Source organism: Fibroporia radiculosa, assembly GCF_000313525.1.
Source record: "Fibroporia radiculosa TFFH 294 genomic supercontigs, scaffold7846, whole genome shotgun sequence".
Classification (NCBI taxonomy): domain Eukaryota; kingdom Fungi; phylum Basidiomycota; class Agaricomycetes; order Polyporales; family Fibroporiaceae; genus Fibroporia; species Fibroporia radiculosa.
The window spans coordinates 30,596-50,789 of NW_012133450.1; the positions used below are offsets into that span (position 1 = coordinate 30,596).

Consider the following 20,194-nt stretch of genomic DNA (forward strand, 5'->3'; position numbering starts at 1 on the left):
CTGTCGCCGTCTGCGACCCGGCCTCCGGGTGTGAAGGGGACGCCTTCGTTTCTCTCAGCAGGTGCCCCGCGTGATCGGCGGGGACGCATCGCGCAGAAACACGACAGGCGGGACAGCGATGCGCAGAAGAACGTTGAGGAACGGGAGGAGGAGGACGACGGTGAGGGGACGGCAGAGCAACTGCACGAAGACGACGGTGGAGAGACACCGCGCATGGCGGCGCGGTTTATGCATCTCCATCACTTGCGGGATCGGGACCAGGAGTTTCTTGATTCCCTGCGGTCCGTTTTGGAATTCACATCGTAGCTGCAGACTAACAATTTTTTGTCCTGTAGGAGTCCGGACCCGGAACACACGGGAGGAGGATGGGGCCTGGGCGGTGGGAACGAGGAGAAGGCGGAAGACGAAGACGAGGAGGACAATATGGACTGGGACCAGGCACAGGTGAGTAGGCTCCGATCTTATGGTCGGCGTAGCTCAGATTGATTCGCTCCAGGCGGTGGTGGAGCGAATGGTTGGTATGAACGCGCCTCAGGACGCTAGGAGACGAGGGTAATGCCTCGTCACGGTGACGATAAGTTTGTGACTGTGATATCGATCATGGAGAAGTGGCATGTCGGGTGTCTGAAGTGGGGTTTATCAGATAAACACAGCCCAGGCAGAGGAAAATGGAAACAGATCCAGACAATGATTTGTTCAGCTCTCGCGTCTGCGCGTTTGATGAATCGCGATATCGACATCAGCAGCGGCCCGGCCAGTCGGGGCATTTAGGCTGTTGTTAGACGTGCAGACTCGTCGCTCGGGCCACGACATCAGAAGTCTCAATACCGTGAAACAACTTGGTCGAACCGGAATTTGATGTGAAGTCCGGCCCCCACAAGTTGGGGCCGTTGGGCCGTTACCTCGCAGTCGCAGCGAAGATCAGGTTGTTCAATGTACGTGGACAGTCAAAGGGGGCTTGCGAGGTAAGCCAGTCTCTGAGCTATATGTGCCACAGAGAGAGCCGTGCGTCGAGACCGATTAGCGTGGACACGACGGGAATGCAGCGTTCGTGCCTACGCGAGTCTCATATCCGTTCCCGACCTTTTTCAGAACGATGTGAACACGTGGTACGCTCGGGATCTCGAGTTGCCGATGCTATCACGCTTTTGCGCACGAATAATCCATCTTAGTCCAGTAGCTCCCCAGCGTGAATGGTGACTAGTTCAAGCCGTTATCCACAAAGCATGTCGAAGGAGAGACTGCAATGCACAAACGCACACTTACAAGCACTCCGCTGGGTTTGAGGTTGCGGGAACTGTTGTTGATGCGCAGGGCGCACGCCGTCCTATCGTTCGAATCGGAATATTGACCAAGACATCCGCGGATCCCATCTCCATCCAATAGAATGCGCGAAACGGCTAGGGAGAGCGGACACACATTCCTCCGGCGTGATGAACTAGCTCTGCAGACGTTTCAAGCAGCTATAGGTGCCTTGTGGGCGATCTGCCACTACGGGCGTCATTTAAATCTTTGTCTATGCTCTGTTATACATATCGCAATGGTACGTCCCAATTTTGTTCCCCACCTGCTTGCTATGGGCGATTGACCTCACAGCTCGTGGTCAGGTGTCGCAATTTTTGCCGATTGAGTTCATCATCATTGGTGGGGGAGTCGCCGGCCTCACCGCAGCATGCGCGCTCAGCAAAGTGGGACATCGGGTGACTGTGCTGGAGCAGGGCGACGATTTCATGCAGGTCTGTGCTCCGCCGCATCGCCAAGAGATCGCGCTCATCCAATGGACAACGTAGACGGAGTTTTCGGGCGGTTGTAGGCTGGCCCCAAACATGACAAAAAAGTACTATGACTGGGGGCTCGAAGAGGAATTTAGAAAAATAAGCATGACGGGCCATTACATTACGCTTGCTTACTGTGAGTCGTCTAATCTTGCGATACTCTTGTATACGCTGATGTCAGACGGAGCGCCTTCCATTTAGATGATTCGGGCAATGTGTCCATCGCAGCGGAATGGGGTCGCGATTATTTTGCGGTCGATAGAGTGGGAGAATACGTGCAGATGCATGTAAGTGGTCTTCAAAGCATGGCTCGATACTAGGTCAATTGATTGCTTGACAGTTTGCGGACTTCCGGCGAGTATTATACGAGTCGGCGCTCAAGTTCGGGGCTACCATCCGCTCGAAAACTGTTGTGAAAGCGCTTTCACCTACGTCCAATCGACCATCCGTGACGCTGGATACTGGAGAGGAGATCTTCGCGGACGTTCTTGTTGGCGCAGACGGGAGCCATTCAATATCTCGAGCAACTATGATTGGGGGTGCGGATGAAATGACCAGGAAGAATCTGGCGTTGTTCAAGTGCGTGCACATATTTTGTTTCAATGCCAAGCCGATCAAACCCTCTGAATTCTGGCATCAGTGCCGAGATTCCGAGAGAGAAGTTGGCTGCGGACCCAGATGTAGCACAATTTCTGACAGAGAATGTGAGACCGTGCGCTTCCGTCTTAGCATGCTCTACTGATATGCCACCAGCAGTACGGTCAGCTGATCCTGTGGATGGGCGATGGCAAAGGAGCAATAGGGTTTTGTACAGTGCGTCCGTCTACAATCCTACGAGTGAGATCCCTGACGTCAAGGCATAGGCGAGAGAGGAGTTTACTATACAAGCATTTCTACCGGATCCTAAGGGCATGCCATTTCCTTGTTCCGCGGTGGACAAAAGTACACTGCTCGAGGCGATGCAAGGATGCGAACCACGGTACGTCTTCCATGATTTCGGCGGTTGGGTCTCCTCATTGCTGTAGTGAAGACTATACAAGCTCGCACAAATGTCAGATAGAGCACTAGTAACACCGATCGTAGAAAGGCCACATCTAGAAGACTGGGTGCACGAGAACGGTAGGATGTTGGTGATCGGAGAAGCTGCGCATCCTTTGACGGTTGGTGCCTTCCGTATATCTGTCTGCCTACAGCGTCTGATAGTTTCCATACAGACAGGGTCTGTCTATGCTCCAGGATTGGCGGCTGGAGATGCCATGATGCTGGGTAGATTATTCTCGCACTTGCGCAGTCACGAACAAATTACGCCCTTCTTATTCGCCGTCGAAGAGGTTCGACAAAAGCGTATTGCACGCGCGCTGAAAGTGCAGATGGTCAACCCCGCGGTCCTGTCCCTTCCGGCGGGCGTTGAGCACAAGGAGTCTCTCAAGGTGGCAGAAAATATTACCGACCTTTCTCCTGTCGAACTCAACGAGCTCCTCGAAGAGGTACGTGTTAAATGCTCGCTTCGCTGCTCACTTAATGCGAAACGTTCGCTGCCCAGGCTCTGACAATTGTCTTCACGTACGATCCGGAAGACGAAGCTGATGATTGGTGGATGCAGTGGGGTATGCTACGTGAGCGTGCAGGTAGCGCGGCTCAAATGTCGTTCAGCTCCATCCCATTCGTCCAGGAAGACGTACAGACCACAAGTGACTAGTACTTACTACCACGATCACGACCGTGCTTCATGCACCAGCGACTGCCGATTTGGAGGCGCTATTGCCTGGCTATACCCTGTAATTTTTTTCTTTCATGCACTTTTCAGACGGCTTCACAAAATCGCAGCAGCGCGCCTGGGCGCGAATTTATGTACGTAGAGACCTATGTTATCATGTAGAATTGGATCCGCTACTCATAGACGAAGAGTTTCACGCACCCGTTTACTGACTTTCGTGTGTACTTCATATCTCCAAAAGGTTGAACGGTGAAAATGCGCCCAGAAGCCCTTGGCTAATATTGAGCGCCATACTCGCTAATGCGGGACAAAAGCATGGATGAGGTCGGGTTCAAATTAGAGAGGAGCATGAGAATGAGAAGTTGAAAGCTTACAGACAGTCATACCTTTTTTTTGGTCCCTTTATTGTCCGCGAAGGCCTAGCCCTATGTAGACAGTAAGTACAACATGTGTAGACAAACGAGCGCGCAGGCTTTAGTCGAAACGTAGACATTGGGGACACAACCCGTCCGAATGAAGGGGTGTCTGGGCGTCGCTGGAGTACTGCGAGTGGCCAAGAGGAATGGAGAAGGGGAGCGGAACGATATACACAGGGGAAAGTGAAGTAAGGCTGTACTGGGACTGGTGCGGCGAACCTGCAGGTGTGTGCCCTGGCCAATGAAGGCGAGGGACGCGGTTCTAAACCCTCCGCTAGAGGGAATGTCACCTCTACAAGACAGAGTCACAGCTGGGGAGGATCCGGCCAGTGGTCCCCCACTGGCCTACAGTCATACTTGTTACGTAGCTATGATCGTCTTACAGGAAACGATAAGCTCATCTACGAGACGAATCTGAGTGGCGAGACTCGCGGGTTGCAAGGTCGATCCGAGACACCTGCATCAGACTGGAATCCAAATTATCAACGACATGCCATAAAGTTGCGCTACAAAGGTGCTCGCTCACCTATGTATTGGATAGCATACAAAACGTACGCGGCAACGCGAAGACACGATTCGGACATGGTGAAGTCATCCATGTATCAATGGGTCGGCCTGGTGTTCTCATTGAGAGGTCCCACTAACCAAAATATTAGCACAATGAAACGATGTATCAATCTGTCGTCAGTGTTCGAGAGTTGCTCAATGCGTATCGTCATGCCGAAGTACAATTATTGGGGAACATAGATGCTGACTGTCATCGGCGACTAGCCTCATAATACTTTTGGTTGGGACGACATGTATGCGAGCCGCATTGACTTTGCATATGTTCAATGCCTCAACGAGGAAAAGCAGATGCTAGTACATTTGGGCTTTCCGTTCGTTAAGTCAGTTGGAATACCCGGAGTCTCTACAGTTGATAATGGCGCACCTCTCGTACGTATGTGCTCTTCTATGTGATGTTCACGCAGGCATATCCACCAATACAATATCGCGGCTCAACTTGATTAGTACGCCCACAGGATGTGATAGTCGCTCATGAGATACACGGGGAGATGACTACCGAGAGTGAAGGCGAGTAAGCCCTTAAATACGGGGTACTAGCTGGCAATTCGGAAGTTGGACGGCCTAGACTGGCTGCGATTGCGCAACACACATTTCAAAGCCGAAACGCCAAGAAACGTACCCGCGAACTATGGCTCCGGGGATAAAGGAAACAGCTTCTTGTTCGCATGCAATGTAGTCTAATTCGATTTTAATGCAGGCACTATCATCTTTTGAGACCCGTCGGCTTCACTCGGCCATTGCTCGGCATAGCTCCGGCAATCACGTAAGTGCTCCTCGAGGTTTTAAAGTTGAGCCGGTCTTTCCTCATTCTATAGGTCTCTATTCTGAGGTCTGCTCATGAGAGACAACGTGCAATCTAGTGTCGGTTTATTAAACCACTGCGGATAGCGTACAGGCAGAACGAACATGAAGATGAAAAGATGCTTGGTACTTACCATAACCCTTAGGCACCATCTCGCCGAAATTGATATTCTTCTAGGTTCACGCCGGGTTCGTGGTTTTGGATTTGGAGAACGGAAGCACAAAATCCCGGCAATATAGCCACTTTGAGGCTACCTCGTGTACAGTACTTTTCTGCTCTCTGATGTAAGTTGCTCTGATGCTGCGATGGTTTACAAATCGCCGAGTCTTCTCGGACGGTGGACGGAAGATACACCACAATGGACCTGTATTATATCCGCTACAACTGCAATCAGCTGACTTGGCATATGATGTCGGGGGAGGGGCACGAATCGAGAAAGGCTCAGGAAGCGACCGGCACGCATCTGGAGCACTGAGCTCACACAAGCGCATCAACATTGAGCTCCTCTGCCAATCGCTGTTGCGAATGCTACCGGCGTCGCTGTGTCACTGTTGGATGGAACTATTTTCGGCGGTGTGACTTCAGGCTAGCTGAACTGTTTCAACCAGTCGGCGAGGCTCCTCTCGGTGCTTTCATCATTTATAATTGTCGTCGACATTCTAGCCTCATCGCGGCTGCACTACGAGCAACATGCGGCATCTCTATAACTCGTCTTAGTAATGTCGCTACCTCACATGTCGCAATGGTATGCTCAATCTCCTCCTAACGATATCCTATAGCCAAACTGACTCTGAGAATCATGACCGAGCAGACTTCTCCGATTTTGTCGATTGAATTCATCATTGTCGGCGGAGGGATCGCAGGCCTCTCCGCTGCTTGTGCACTCAGCAAAGTAGGACACAAAGTGACGGTATTGGACCAAGGAGATGACTTTTTAAACGTACGTGGATTGTCACGCCTTTGGGGATCGTTTCCTAGAATGTTTTCTGGTCATGTTTCGCAGACGGAATACGGGGGTGGCTGCAGACTAGCTCCAAATATGACAAAAAAGTTCTACGAATGGGGACTGGAAGAAGAGCTAAGAAAATACAGCATAGTGGGACAATACCTCACACTCGCTCGCTGTGAGTTGACTATTCTGCCTGTACGCTTGTATAGGCTGATATTGGATTGAGCACCTCTCGTCAGACGAAACTGGTGAGGTGGCTTCTTCTGGGGAATGGGGAGAGAAATTTGAATTGGATCGGGCTGGCGAATACATTCAGCTGCGAGTGAGTGTTCAATAGACGATGGAGGAAAAAGAGGGGATTAATGTCGTGTGCTAGTTTTCTGCACTCCGCAGACTTCTTTATGAAGCGGCCCTCAGGTTTGGGGCCACCGTTCGGCCAAATTCGGTAGTGAAAACATTGCATCCGGAACCCAATAGACCCTCTGTCATACTTGAATCTGGCGAAGAGCTATCTGCCGACGTTCTGGTCGGTGCGGACGGGAACCATTCGATATCGCGCCAAACAATGCTAGGGTGCAAAGAAGCTTTGATCAGGAAAAGTATGGTGATGTACGAGTGCGTAATTTAGGTCTGTTCAACATGACAATGACTGACGTGATTTAAAACACTCAAACAGCGCTACAATTCCCAGAGATAAAATGGCAGCGGACCCAGACTTGGATGCTCTTCTTACAAACAACGTACGACTATCTGAATACAACACATGCGATACTGATACGTCCTCAGCAATACGGTAAATTGATGCTTTGGCACGGTGATGGGCGAGGGGCATCAGGATATGAGATCGTATGTTGTTCTTCAAACATTCAGAATCCTTTTTTCATTGGCGAGAGATCCACAGACGAAGAATGCATATTGCATGCAAGTGTATGCTCCTGGGAGCAGCGAGATGCCCTTTCCTGTGTCTGTTTTGAGCAGTGAAGAACTGGTAGAAGTTTTGGGGGAGTGCGATCTGCGGTATGGCTTCACCTCGTGCCATCTGCTGTTTTCTTTGACGCAATTCACACATTTCAGGCTGCGCAAACTGGCTGCGTTGGCTAACAACGTGTTGGCAATTCCCGTCATCCGGCAGCCGCAACTCACAGACTGGGTCCACCCCAATGGCAAATTCATTGCGATCGGCGAGGCGGCGCACCCGCTTATTGTGAGTCTATACATCTTCATTGCGCGATTTCCCTGACCTAAGTTCACTTCTACCCAGACAGGGACCGTTTACACGGCAGGTCTGGCGGCTGAGGATGGGATCATGCTTGGGAAAATGTTTTCCTATCTGCGGTACTACAACCAAATCACACCTTTCCTCTCTGCAGTGGAGGACGTTAGACAGAAACGGGTCGCCGATGCGCTCGAGGCACAGAGCGTTAATCCAACAGACGCATCAATGCCCGCAGGCATCGACGCCCAGGAGTCCCTTAAGGTGATGGAGAGCATCGCGGATGGGACGCTCAGCCTCGACGAAGTCAACGACCTCTTACATCAGGTGTGTTACTTGCTGCAATTCGCGGTGCAGCTCTGATTGTACGTTGTGGAATAGGCGTTGGGAGTTATATTTGCTTATGACCCAGAAGAAGAAGCGGAGCATTGGTGGGTACACTGGGGCCTGCTGCGAGAACGTGCGGGCAGTGGCACGCCAGTCATATTCGACCCCATTACAGTCCTTCAAGAGCAGGAGAACGAGTTCGAACAGGCTTTCACTGATGCAGTATAGCCGTTTTGTCTATGTCTATAAGACCTAATACCAGTCGCCATCTACTTACAACGCGTTGCTATAGTTTGCTGATCGCTCTTGCGCAGTGAATAGCGCCTTTGTCGTACTCATATGCAGTCCCGCGATTGTAAGCGTCGTTTTCAAGCCTCTCGCGGCTCTTCTGAGCACCAACCTGACGATAATCCTTATCGATGTCACTGAAGCACCACCAGTCATCCGCCAAGGGCCAAGGCTGCAAGGTGATTCAGATGGGTTTACTTTTCACGTTTCTTCGGCCGGCGCGGGTAAGCAAACAGCATGGTGCAGACTCCACACTGGGCCCGCGATCGTTTCGACAATCCATGAAATTATAAGTTACATATTAAAGGCACTGGAAAAATAACTTTTTGCCTAACCATATCCAAAGATCCATTAGATCCAAGACATATTTATTGAACTCGAATGGGCCACTTTTGGCCACTTTTGGCCACTATGGTCACTCTCAACTGTTCATCGCGCAATTAAACGAAGAGAGGATCTTGGCCTTGTCCTCAGACGTGAGGCAATCCCCCTGCTACTCCCTGCATCAAACCCAGACTCAGGTATCCGGAATGTTGTAAATGCCGTTCAGATTATATAACCAATTTATCGATTAGTACTGCATAATCGTCTACGGCCTCTTTCTTGCCAAAGTACACTCGACCCTCACATAGCTACTATCGAAGTCTGAACAACATGTCGGAGACGTTGGCTGCCGAATACCGCCAGCTTGGGAAGTCGGGCTTGCGTGTCTCAGTTCCCATCGTAAGTACGCATCAACATGGGCACGACACGCCGCCACATAGGGGGTGATATGTTTTACAGCTCGGAGGAATGAGTTTTGGCACTCCTGCCTGGGGCGGCGTAAGTGGTAGCGCTAGTGTTGAGGAGCGATTCACTAATTCATCAGCCATCTTGCGCATGTAGCCATGGATCTTGAACGAAGAAGAGGTGAGCTATTTGCTACTATCTTCGACTCTAGTATTGATTTCTCGCACATAGAGTCTTCCTATCCTTAAGGCTGCCTGGGATCTAGGCGTGACCAGCATAGACACAGCTAACACATACTCGAACGGAGAAGCCGAGAGGATCGTCAGCGCATTTATCCGGAAGGTAGGTATATTGCACCCGATGATTCTTGCTCTGACCTCTATATTGTAGTATGATATCCCCAGGGAGAAGTTGGTGATCATGTCCAAAGTCATGTTCTTGGTATCCCCGGATCCTGCCGTCCTAACGGTACTCAACCCTGGGTTGAACCACACGCGTGACTTTGTCAACCAAGGTGGCCTTTCCCGAACTGCAATATTCAACCAGGTGGAAGGGTCCCTCCGCCGGCTCCAAACGTCGTACATCGACCTCCTGCAAATTCATGCCTTTGACCCTACTACGCCGATAGAGGAAACCATGAAGGCCCTACATGATCTGATCATCGCCGGGAAAGTGCGATACATCGGTGCATCCAATCTTCGTGCGTGGCAGCTTGCCGAGATGAACCATGTTGCGGAGAAGAACGGCTGGACGCCCTTTGTGAGCATCCAGGTTGAGCACTCGCTGATATACCGCCCTGAGGTAGTCTACTCATAGTCCATCTTCGCCGGTGTTTGGCACTGAAGCTTGTCCATTCTTCAGGAGCAAGAGATGTTCGCGTACTGCAAGCACAAGGGGATTGGCATCATCACTTATTCTCCCCTCACAGATGGACACCTCGCACGGCCGCTGGGAACTGAAACCACTCGAACAAAGTGTCTAGCTGGCACTCCATTCGAGAAGCCCCGCAAGGAGTCGGACAACGTGATTATCAAGCGCGTCGAGGAATTGGCCACGAAGCTGCAGTGGAAGATGAGCCAAGTTGCGCTCGCTTGGAGTTCCTCCAAAGTAACGAGCCCAATCGTCGGTATAAACTCTGTATGTCGCAAGTAGTTTTTTTTGCGGTCCGTGTGCTCATAGGAATGGCATACAGGTCGATAGGCTCAAAGAGTCCATCATCGCGGGAAAGACTTTGAGTGCGGATGATATCAAGTATCTCGAGGAACCGTATGTCATTTGATCTGCGAGGCGCGACTCAGCTGATGGTGTCCTTAGGTACGAGTACCACCCACACAGGTTCGGCTGAGAGCCGACAAAAAAACAAGAGGAGAAGGCAAGGGATGGGTCATATAGTTTGCGGTGTACGTACATAGCGGCATAAAATGCTTGTATGTAGTATTTTGTAAGGATGAAATTGTAGATTGCATTACGGCATGAATTTAGCCTGAATTTGCAGCTGACATGTTGAGCGCTCGTGTCAGTCTTGGACGTTTACGGTACTGGGCGCTTTTTGTCTACTCATGTCTTCAAAGTCGAAGCCAAATCCGCTGCCTCTGGGTGATACTCTTCGCGATCTCGCACTCTTGCGGGCTTCGGAATGTGACTTGTCCTCTCTCCTGCCTCCAAAGCCTCTCGCCTATATCCCGAGGGCAGATGCGTCCTCATCAGAATCTGAACAGACGCAAGACAGCGTGAACGAGTCAGTGGAGAAGTCGTATGAATTCGCGCGGGAGGCGCGGGCGGTGATGAAGCTGCTCCATCGGGAAGAAGTGGTGAAACAGGGCTCTCGTCTGGAGGATGTGAGGAGTGGATTGGAGGATCTTTTACGTGGTTTGGAGGACAGCAAGCGGCCGTCCTAGTGCTTTGATGAGGAGTAAATCCTCCCTGCGCGTTGTATGGAGCGAGATGCTCATATCGTTTGCACACAGGGGCCTCGAGACACTTGTCTTCCTCAAGGTTTATTCGGGTATGGTATCACTCGATGTACCATACCTATTTGTTTAATCTACTTGTTCAGTATTTTGTGCCAGCCTCCTCGCTTCATGGAACTGGCTCGCTGGGTGTGAGTGAATCACCCCCAAATTTCTCGGAAGATATCATGGATATATGAACTGGAGACTTTGTTGCGCCTATGTTTCCCTTGTCCTTGGGCGGTGCTTAGCGGTCGCAAGACGCGCTCTCGTGACCTGACGTCAGACGCGTCGAGTGTGTATCCAGGTGCCCCCACTCCTATTCAGTATCCACTCCTTACGAAAATGAGCCAGATATAAAGGGATAGCTCGTCCGTCGTCTGCCCAGCACGACTTCGACCCCAACTCTCAATCATTTCTCATACTCGCGTTCATCTTCATTTATCACCGCAACTGCACAATATGTCCGCCTCTGAGCGTAAGGAACGCAATCATTTAGCATCACACGCGAAGCTGACATGTGGACCCGCATTTCCAGATAAAGATCCTGGACGCGTCGCCGCCGGCCTGAAGGCCGCCATTCATAACCCCAATGTGTCGGAGGAGGCCAAGGAGCGCGCGACTGACAGACTTCACCATATGGGCGGCACCGAGGAGGTCAACACCTCGCCCTCTACTGCGACTCATTCTACTACGACGGGCTCAGGTCAAGAGACAAGCCGCGTCCTCGGTGGCTACAAAGCAACCCTTAACAGTATGCTTCTCCTAGAATCGTTGCATATATGTGGTGTTCATTTTATGGTGGCGCAGATGAGCATGCGTCTGCCAAAGCAAAAGAACATGCCCGCGAAGTTCTCGAGGCTGCAGGCTACACCGTCGAGAGAGATCCGAATGTGTCGGAAGACGAGCACCATACTCACGTCCTTGCTGGCTATAAGGCTGCTCTGCACAGTGAGTGCTGTATTCGCTCTTGAGAGGAAAACGTGATGTTCATTATGCTCATCAGACCCTCGTGTATCCAACGAGGCCAAGCAGCATGCTCGGGAATACCTCAAGGAGCAAGGAGCTTTGTAATATATATATAGATAGGCGTTCCTCAACTTACCAACGGCGTGAAATTGTATTCATAGCGATTAATGGTGCTGAATTCATGTTTTACTAAAAAATATAGAACATGAGTGCTGAGTCGAAGAGGAGTGCGGAGGGGTTAAGCTACCTCGCATTGGGGGCACGGGAATCACGTCCAAGAGTTGCGAAGGGAGGCTGGATGGTGATTAAAAGTAGTCAAGCGTGGGTCAGGCAATGCCGACGTGAAGTCTCCGGGCCCGTCTGAGGCTCCCGTTTCAACTTTACGTACACGTTGCCGTGCTACTAGCTTCAGCCCGCGTTGCTCATAACACTGGACAAGGGGAATCGTTGAAGGTGCCAGGTGTAAATGCTTAGTGCTCGATACCACCTGTAATACCCTATCGTACACGCTTTAGTTACTCTCTACACAAGACCCTCACGGACAACACCGGGAGTAAAGGAAAGAAACAGGAAGTACAAGAACCTATCCACTTGACCGTCGTCGTCCAGGTCGGAGAAGCCTGCAGGGCTGTCGCATCTTTGGAGGGAGAACACAAGCTTAGGGCCTGTCCAAAGGAACGTCCAACTCTAGTCCCTCCGACCACGATGAAAACGACTCCGCCATGGCCAACAAACTCTGCGCTTTTCTCTTAACAGCTTCCTGCGCATCTTTCCCCAGCGGGAGATGCAGCGGTGGATCTGGGAGCTCCGTAAGCTTGTATATCTTCGCAGTCGCCTTCGCAGCGTCACCCGGCATCCACGGGTTCACCTGCAGGTAGCTGCGCGCGGTAGCCTGCTTCAAGACCGGGTCGACGTATGCGGGGTGGGGGGGCAGGCGCACCATGTTGCGACCCGCATTGGTGTGGAACCCCCCGAGCTCAATCAGGGTGACCTGCAGCAACAGCATCCGCAATCAGCCCGCCAAGACGAGACGAGGCCCTCGCGAGCTCACCTTGACGTCCCACTCCGGGCGCATCTCAGCCGCGAGCGCCTCGGTGAAGCCCTCGATCGCTGCAACAGCCGCACCAGGTCACAGAGCCCGCGCACCGCCAGAGACGAGGCGGACTCACCACACTTGCTCGCGCAGTAGTACGAGAGCGCGGAGAGGCCCTGGACGCCGCCCATCGAGGACACCTGCAGGAGGCGCCCGCCCGCGGGCTGGTTCACCTCGCGGAAGACGCGCACGGCCTCCCGGCTGACACGCGCGGCGCCCCAGAAGTTGGCGTCGAACATCGGGCGGACGACGTCGTCCGTGCTGCCCTCTGCTTCGCTCAATACGCCGCATCCGGCGTTGTTGAAGACGACGTTGATGCGCCCGAATGCAGCTAGCGCCTCTGCGAAGGCCGTGGGTATCGCTTCGGGCTGGCGCACGTCTAGCGGGAGGACGAGCAGCTGGGAGGAGGGATAACGCGCGGCAAGGTCGGAGAGCGCAGAAGGGCTACGCAGCGTGGCGACGGCGATGCCGCCATTCTGTAGGACCAACTCGGTCATGTGTCGTCCGAAGCCGGAGGACGACCCGGTGACTAGTGTAAGTTCTCAGTGAATGATCGCAGCAAGGGCATGAGACGTACTGAACCACACTGGGGGCGCGGGTGAATTCATTGGTGTGATACTGAGACGGAGTGCTGTAAGATTTTCCTGCGATGGTGCTTTATACGGTGCGAAAGGTTCTTCTAATCCTACTGTGTATGGCATTGTTGCCCGTTCTCCAGAGCTTCATCAAGCTTATTCATCGTTATCCGAATCTGATGCAAAGCCTTCTCCAATACAAAGAGGGTCTAGCAGTTATATTGCCACGCGGCCTACAATGTACGAGCATCAGCAGCTCGAGTTGTCAATGCATGAACATGCTACTTAACCTCTTGAGGAACAGATGGTCTATCCCGAAGCTGTTGATTGTGTGTCATAAGACCGAGCATATCGAGGCTATTCTTTGCTGAGGTCCCACGCCTTTCGAATGCAGTCTGCTGCGACTGACATCCCGCCAGAACTTAGAGCTGTAGAGGACCGATAAGGTGTGGGCCGTACAAGTAGTGGCGTAGCCTAAGTGGTAGATTGGTCTCGAGCTGCAGGGAAATCACATGAGATTTCTCCAGGTCCACTCGAGGCCGGACTCCGAGTCCGCGGCAGCAATTTGGGTGCCATGGAATTCCTATACTTCTGGACGCCAGCTGGGCGTCGAAGATGAGCTTAGGATAATCCCGTAGCCGAACGGTCGAGCCCGTGAGTGTCCAACACACATCAGGCCCGGAGGAAAGGACCAACCTGAATGTCCTTTCTCCGGACGCCAGAGGCGCTCGTACGACGGACATCGAGAAGCGCTCACTGTCAAGTAGCGGAGTTTATGTGTATTGTTCCATTCCGGAGCAGTCCTATCTGAGGCCAAGGAGTGGAACATCTCCCGAGTTCCAGCTTGAGTAGTATATTCTTGACACTTGGTCAAGTATAGTGTCCGTGCTGGTCTAATAGTCCAACCCAGAAATCGGTGGTCATAACATGCAAGGAATTTTGGCCTTCCTCCCCTCGAGTGGTACAGAGAGTCAAACGTTCAGGCACGGTTAGTTTTCTACATCAGCATTACATACTGCATACATTGGGTGACACCAGCGCTATTCGATGAATATGAATGTCAGTACGATCCTAAATGCAGCATGCAGACTCACAGAGGATCAACGATCTCAATACTTTTAGCGACATCAATGCTGCGTGGCCGGTTTGTCGGAGCTGATAAGGCCATCAAAAGGCTTGTTGAGTAGAGCGTATCTTCTCATTTGCTGAAGCTGAACTTGATTAACGTAACCCGGCGCGAATAAATCCTGGACTAGTGAGCTTGACGTAGAGCATGAGCCTGACTCATTCGGTTAATACTGGGTTATTGCATTCGATGGGGAGTCGGCACTCGATGTGGGTGTCTACACTTGATGGGAGGTTGTCGCTCGATGGGTGTCCGTGCTTGACTCGTGAACAAACACCTCCAGGCGCAGCAGATCTTCATATATTTCGCAGTGTAGCCCGCCCCTAACCCGCTAGCGCCAGTCGGTAGGCCTTGGAAGGCGACGGAGTACAATGTTTCTACCATGGGTAGCTGAGGCAAATCTCACATAGATCGAGAAGAGAGGCCATGCAATGGCAGCATGCTCGCCCGTGGTCAGAGAGAAAACAGTAACTTGTGGGACACACGCGGGAGGTGAGGTAGATGTTTGAGTTGAGAGACCTATGGAGCGATGCCGTCCGCGCCCACTGAAATCCAATCATCAGAGTAAAGGCAGGAAATTGGATAGACCGAACGCGAACCGTATTCACTACGACACTTCGAAGTGCATATATTGACCCGTAAACTCGTAGCGTCTGGCAACCTCGAGATCAATGCCGAATTCCGGGCAGTGGGTAGATGGAACCACGCCAATGTAAGTGAATTTGTTCACCCCGATGCTTTCCAGCTTTTCAAGACTGTTGCTTTTGACGTCATGAGATTCTTGTGCAACGGTAACTTAGAATAAAATCGCAGTGCCCTTCCTATAATAGAAGAGGTCATACATCGCTTCTGTTGGAGAGTCAGGCACATAAAGGTAGCCATCGACGAGATCGCCTGCTGCCAACGTGCGATATGATTTCAGTGGGATGCTCATGAAGCGTTCACTCCGAATCGAGGATTGAAGTGAAGTTGTATTGACGTCCATGTAACCTGCGGCGACGAGTGATTGAGTCGACGTGGCGGGACCAGCCTTCCAGTGTTGATATCTCCTCGCATCTTCAGCCACTAATTCCCACAAGGGCCATGATCCGCCCAAAGATAAACGGTGAACTAGTATGCCCTCGAATAGGGAACCAGCAGCAGCCGCTAAGCGCTTGAATGCTACGGAAGCGTGATAGTATTTCACGCGCTCCACATAACTGGTTCTCCTGAACCGTTCGATAACCATAGACGTAAGGTGAAGTGTGGGTATGCGGTAAGTGGCCTTCTCTAAGATGTAGGTTGAGTCTGGGTAAAAGACGAATACTTCGTGGAAAGCTGTGTCGTTTTCAGGTGCTTAGAAACCCTTTTCCAGGCTAGATGCAGTAAGCCGAGACATCGTTGATTGGAGACATGCCTCATAGATCCCCTGTTTCTTCGCGTGACTGAACGCTGTTCGGGCGATTGGTACGTATCTAGTAAACCAACTGCGGAGCTCTTCCTCCCCAGGACGCCTATTTGGGATCCTGAAATTGACGTCTGAAAAGGTGTCACAATATACCATGTAAAATGCATACGCGATGATAGCCTCTTCGAGCGTGAACGACCCCATGCAAACGGAGATATTGTATAAGCCAGGAGGAGTCTTATCCAGCCACTTCAGCCACTTCTGTCGCGCTGAAGCAGCCTGAACAATCGTTAAACAAGAAGCGATAGCAAAATCAGTCGGGACAGGCATGTGGAGAGTCGAATCAATTAGGTACCAGGCATTAGGAATAAGACTCATAAGATAGCCAGCTGCTTCAGGGTCGTCAAGTGCAGTCAGGCTAAAGACACCGTGAGCCACAAAGAGATATGCACGCGTCGGATACAATTGAAGGATTGCTGGAAGCTGCACATTCGCGCGGAGGCCCAAAATAACATGCAACAAGATGCGTGAGGCGACGGACCATCGTGATATCAAAAACGCACCATTGCCCGGACTACATGTAATCACCATTGTACACCGAACCCCTGCTTTCATGTCTGTGGATGGATTTTCCAGGGTGCTGGATAAAATAAGTGGAAAACTATCCGCTGCTGTCACCCCTTGGTCATCCACTATCGGCGCTGGCGTGTTTTCAGCCGTCTTTGTTGATTTTTCCTCCTTCCTTTGCTTGCGCGATGGTTCTACGGTCTGTGCAACGTCCTGATCGCCACTGTGTGTTCTCTTCTGTGATTCCTTTGCCTTGTCATTAACGCCAGCTGCAGGAAGTGAGGTGGCAGCGACCATGAGTTTCAAGACTTCCATGTAATCTCGCCTACATAGACGGCAGTTGTGGCAAAGTCCCTAAACTCCCTTGGAAAACCTTTCATGATAAGGCACTGGTCAGGTATGTTGTCGTTGCAGGATCGCTGTTCTAGTGAATCACGCGTAAGAGGGAGACTGAGGACATTGATCCATTTTTCCAAGCGCCGTTCCACAGTTCAACTACCCATGATAGCTTGGCTGGTTGCGCATACTTGTCGGTCCATTTTTCGAGGGTGTTTGCAGAAAATGGTAGTCCGGACATGATGATGGTGCGGAGCGAAGATGAGAATTCGAGCAACTGTAAGTCATGACGTATTTACTTTTAGGGGCCGTAAATTATGTAACTAATGAAGGAGATTTATTTAGTTTTAGAGCGTATTAGTCCAAAGCATTCTTCGGTGCTCCCACCACTGGCATCTGCTTCACAAACGAATGTCTTTTGATGCACTCTGATTGTCGCTGAGGTGACTCGCCTGCCTCTATTGCAACATTATATGCAATATCATGCACGGACATACCTAGCAGCGTCACCTCACACCACTCAGCTGTGGTAGTTATCCTTCGCGGTGGACTGGCCACGACGAATGACTCTTTTCCGTGGGAGCCATGCACTTGCTGTCCCTGGTGTGATGGAGGATGGATCGATGAACCCTGGGTGCTTCTTGAATGCACCCTTAGGCACTCGACGGTCGGCGGGAGGACTACCTATAGAATGCCTTTGAGCCGTGCAACTTGGGTGCAACCGCTGGCTCGTCCAGGGCACATGGCTCTGGTGCTCTCTACGATTGAGGTTCATGCTAGCGAAGTTCATCGCTCCTATGGCCGTTTTTTTAATTAGACGTGCTCACACTATTCAGTACACCCCCATATAAATTGCTACATAGGCACCGTCTCGAGACTGCATCAATGCTCTAGGCTTCCTACGGTTATGATTTCCTCTTGTACGTGTGGTACACATTTGTCTCGGAGCGGTGACATGGAAACATAACAATGAAGGCCAGAGTACAGTGAGCCGCTAGGCCTAGCCAACATTCCGTCCTCTCCTCCGGAACATAACATTAGCCTTTAAGTCAGGGATTAACGAATGGCTGACGAAAGATGAAGGAGGGACAGCTGCTTCCTTCTCCATCTTCATGTCGTAATTCACTACGAGATGCGAAAGCACTTCCTTCAGCTCTGTTGACGCGAAGAACCGGCCAGGACTGCATGAAGAAATAATACACGCCCAACGACAGGCACGTACATAGTCAGTGGATACAGTAATGATCTCGCATGGAAGCGTCTCACCATGCATGTCGCCCGTGCACGAACGCCAAGTATTCCGCGCTTGTGTGGACAAACTTAGCCGTCTCGCCGGCGTTCTGCATGTTGGAGAACCGCCACGGATTGAACACATCCGGATCTGCATAAATATTCTCGTCATAGTGTACCGCTCTGGCAGCAGTCATGAGGCGTGTCCCCGCCGGGATGAAGGTCCCGTTCGAAAGCGTGTGGTCTTTTAGCGCCGTCCGAATCATCGAGCTTAACAGAGATAAGTCAAATTCTCGTAGAAGCCTATAATTGATTTCACATACGAGCACTGAGACTTTCGAATCGCATGAGTTCCTTCAGGAAACTGTCCATCTTGTCCAAGCGATCTACGGCATCTTTGGTCCATCCATGCGCCTGCGCTACCGTTCTGACTTCTTCCCACAACACCTCAGAATACTCAGGGTGCACAGCAAGATAGTACAGCGCAAGCGTGAGGGTCTGAACATAGAACACACGGAACAGTAGAATTCCAGTCAGTTGACCATTGTCCTTTCACGTAGGAAAGGCATGGACATACCATGGAAGAGGTATGAATGGCTGGGGCATTCAGCAGGAGGACACGAAGGGGCACCGTAGTAGGTGGCACGTCTGAAGGTTTTGCATCGATGAGCCATTGCAGGAGATCGTTCTATTAGGATTTGTCAGGACTAGCTAGAGCAAAGCACCTCACACGGGAGCAATAAAGCGCACAGGTCGATTGGTCCAATCGTCGCCCGATTCATTCGCGAGTCGTAGCCTCTCGTTCAGTATCGGATTGAGGAGTTCACGACCGCGGGCAACACTCTTGGAAACGCTCAAAAGTAGACGTGCGGCAAGCCTGAAATATAAATGAACATGAGCGAGACGATGGAATATGCAAAGGTGGATACGCACGGTTTGAGAAATTCTGGAAACATCCTGATACTCGTGGCGCCCACCATCAGGTCATTACTGAATGTCTTGTTCAATTCGCAAAAGTCTCTATTTCTGCCTATCAAGTCAAAGTTGTGGAGGAGACGGTGGAGAAACGTCGAATTTAGCATGATCGCCCGAAGTAGATATAAGGGAAGAAATATACATAGTGGCACTCCAACGAACAGACGATTCGTCACCCGACAGACCACTTCTGTCAACATCTTGTTTGCTGGAATCGGTGTCCATTGACCTATAAGTACCAGTACACAATATGGGCGTTCACAAGTGAGCCCTGCGAATGTACTCCATAGAAGAACGGCATAGAATCATACCCTCTCTTGTGAGACCAAGTTCGTCATTAAAAGCCGTGACAACTTCATCGTGGATGTCCGGGAAGAGTTCTGTGAGATAGCGAGCAATTCGAGTGATGAGAAGCGGGGTATGATATGCGCTGGACATCAACTCCCGCCCTATGGTATATTCTTCTTGGATAAACTGGAGATTTACGAAGGATTAGTTAATCGTGCAAAAACAATGACCTTGAAACACACTTCTTGGAGAGCGACAGGAAATGATAAAATGCTGTCTGGCACCTTGCGCAATTCTTCCACCAGCTCCGACCCGGTCACAACGACAGTCCAGCAATGAAGCTCAGCAATCTTGAAAACACCCCCTTTGTACTTGAAAGGGAAGCACCATTTGAACACAAGCCAACGCAGAAAATAAGAGCTTCCACATACCCTGGAATAGCCCTCTTGCAACACATCTTTGGAATCGAGGAATGTTCTGAACGCGCCGATAAATGATAACAGAGGTAAGGAAGATCCTCCGACAGTTGGAATGTGGCTCAGCTATGTATGCATAATACTATCAGTCCACTCACCCTCGGTGGAAGATTGTGGTAAATACGTACCCGTCGTCCTTCCGACTTGAGAAAATACGTTATAATACAAAGAAGAGCCAAGGAAACATATAAAACAGTGATTTCTTCCATACTGAGATGACTCTCAGTACGAACTAGAGAATAGTAGTAAAAGATGGAGTCAATGCTGCAGTACTTTGGTCTCGTTCCCTTCAAAGACACGTATCTTCGACACGGGTTGGGGATGAGACCGCACCGGTGTTTATATCCGTCGCACAGCACAGATACCCGTCTCGGGGTCAGACGGACACCCAAAACAATGCATTATGACGTTGTTGATAGATGAGACGTTATCAGAACATC

The 20,194-nt window shown here is 51.0% G+C and overlaps 8 protein-coding genes across 8 annotated transcripts; 5 read left to right on the forward strand and 3 right to left on the reverse strand.

Annotated features, from left to right (window-relative positions):
- Nucleotides 1-213: 213 nt before the first annotated feature.
- On the forward strand, nucleotides 214-3,474 carry FIBRA_06547 (uncharacterized protein; the record flags this gene model as incomplete). Its single annotated transcript, XM_012328266.1, has 13 exons — nucleotides 214-281; nucleotides 336-444; nucleotides 497-514; nucleotides 1,608-1,736; nucleotides 1,791-1,911; nucleotides 1,977-2,062; nucleotides 2,116-2,354; nucleotides 2,416-2,479; nucleotides 2,529-2,588; nucleotides 2,639-2,754; nucleotides 2,806-2,935; nucleotides 2,990-3,262; nucleotides 3,319-3,474. 13 exons carry the CDS (start codon nucleotides 214-216, stop codon nucleotides 3,472-3,474), a joined length of 1,569 nt encoding a protein of 522 aa, XP_012183656.1.
- A 2,602-nt stretch (nucleotides 3,475-6,076) lies between these two features.
- FIBRA_06548 (uncharacterized protein) lies at nucleotides 6,077-7,994 on the forward strand (the record flags this gene model as incomplete). Its single annotated transcript, XM_012328267.1, has 10 exons — nucleotides 6,077-6,217; nucleotides 6,281-6,401; nucleotides 6,466-6,548; nucleotides 6,603-6,841; nucleotides 6,903-6,966; nucleotides 7,013-7,072; nucleotides 7,128-7,243; nucleotides 7,301-7,430; nucleotides 7,488-7,766; nucleotides 7,821-7,994. The coding sequence occupies 10 exons, from the start codon at nucleotides 6,077-6,079 to the stop codon at nucleotides 7,992-7,994; spliced, it is 1,407 nt and encodes a 468-aa protein (XP_012183657.1).
- Nucleotides 7,995-8,708: 714 nt separating this feature from the next.
- On the forward strand, nucleotides 8,709-10,128 carry FIBRA_06549 (uncharacterized protein; the record flags this gene model as incomplete). Its single annotated transcript, XM_012328268.1, has 8 exons — nucleotides 8,709-8,777; nucleotides 8,838-8,876; nucleotides 8,940-8,963; nucleotides 9,015-9,125; nucleotides 9,174-9,584; nucleotides 9,645-9,920; nucleotides 9,976-10,049; nucleotides 10,098-10,128. The coding sequence occupies 8 exons, from the start codon at nucleotides 8,709-8,711 to the stop codon at nucleotides 10,126-10,128; spliced, it is 1,035 nt and encodes a 344-aa protein (XP_012183658.1).
- Nucleotides 10,129-10,342: 214 nt separating this feature from the next.
- FIBRA_06550 (uncharacterized protein) lies at nucleotides 10,343-10,681 on the forward strand (the record flags this gene model as incomplete). Its single annotated transcript, XM_012328269.1, has 1 exon — nucleotides 10,343-10,681. One exon carries the CDS (start codon nucleotides 10,343-10,345, stop codon nucleotides 10,679-10,681), a length of 339 nt encoding a protein of 112 aa, XP_012183659.1.
- Nucleotides 10,682-11,194: 513 nt separating this feature from the next.
- FIBRA_06551 (uncharacterized protein) lies at nucleotides 11,195-11,806 on the forward strand (the record flags this gene model as incomplete). The annotated part of the gene is made up of 3 exons (XM_012328270.1): nucleotides 11,195-11,486; nucleotides 11,543-11,683; nucleotides 11,739-11,806. The coding sequence occupies 3 exons, from the start codon at nucleotides 11,195-11,197 to the stop codon at nucleotides 11,804-11,806; spliced, it is 501 nt and encodes a 166-aa protein (XP_012183660.1).
- Nucleotides 11,807-12,359: 553 nt separating this feature from the next.
- FIBRA_06552 (uncharacterized protein) lies at nucleotides 12,360-13,495 on the reverse strand (the record flags this gene model as incomplete). Its single annotated transcript, XM_012328271.1, has 4 exons — nucleotides 12,360-12,692; nucleotides 12,753-12,811; nucleotides 12,871-13,323; nucleotides 13,372-13,495. The coding sequence occupies 4 exons, from the start codon at nucleotides 13,493-13,495 to the stop codon at nucleotides 12,360-12,362; spliced, it is 969 nt and encodes a 322-aa protein (XP_012183661.1).
- A 1,796-nt stretch (nucleotides 13,496-15,291) lies between these two features.
- On the reverse strand, nucleotides 15,292-16,746 carry FIBRA_06553 (uncharacterized protein; the record flags this gene model as incomplete). The annotated part of the gene is made up of 2 exons (XM_012328272.1): nucleotides 15,292-15,764; nucleotides 15,963-16,746. 2 exons carry the CDS (start codon nucleotides 16,744-16,746, stop codon nucleotides 15,292-15,294), a joined length of 1,257 nt encoding a protein of 418 aa, XP_012183662.1.
- Nucleotides 16,747-17,785: 1,039 nt separating this feature from the next.
- FIBRA_06554 (uncharacterized protein) lies at nucleotides 17,786-19,963 on the reverse strand (the record flags this gene model as incomplete). Its single annotated transcript, XM_012328273.1, has 10 exons — nucleotides 17,786-17,966; nucleotides 18,052-18,259; nucleotides 18,339-18,513; nucleotides 18,593-18,703; nucleotides 18,766-18,892; nucleotides 18,949-19,219; nucleotides 19,302-19,464; nucleotides 19,521-19,649; nucleotides 19,710-19,820; nucleotides 19,883-19,963. 10 exons carry the CDS (start codon nucleotides 19,961-19,963, stop codon nucleotides 17,786-17,788), a joined length of 1,557 nt encoding a protein of 518 aa, XP_012183663.1.
- Between the last annotated feature and the right edge of the window lie 231 nt (nucleotides 19,964-20,194).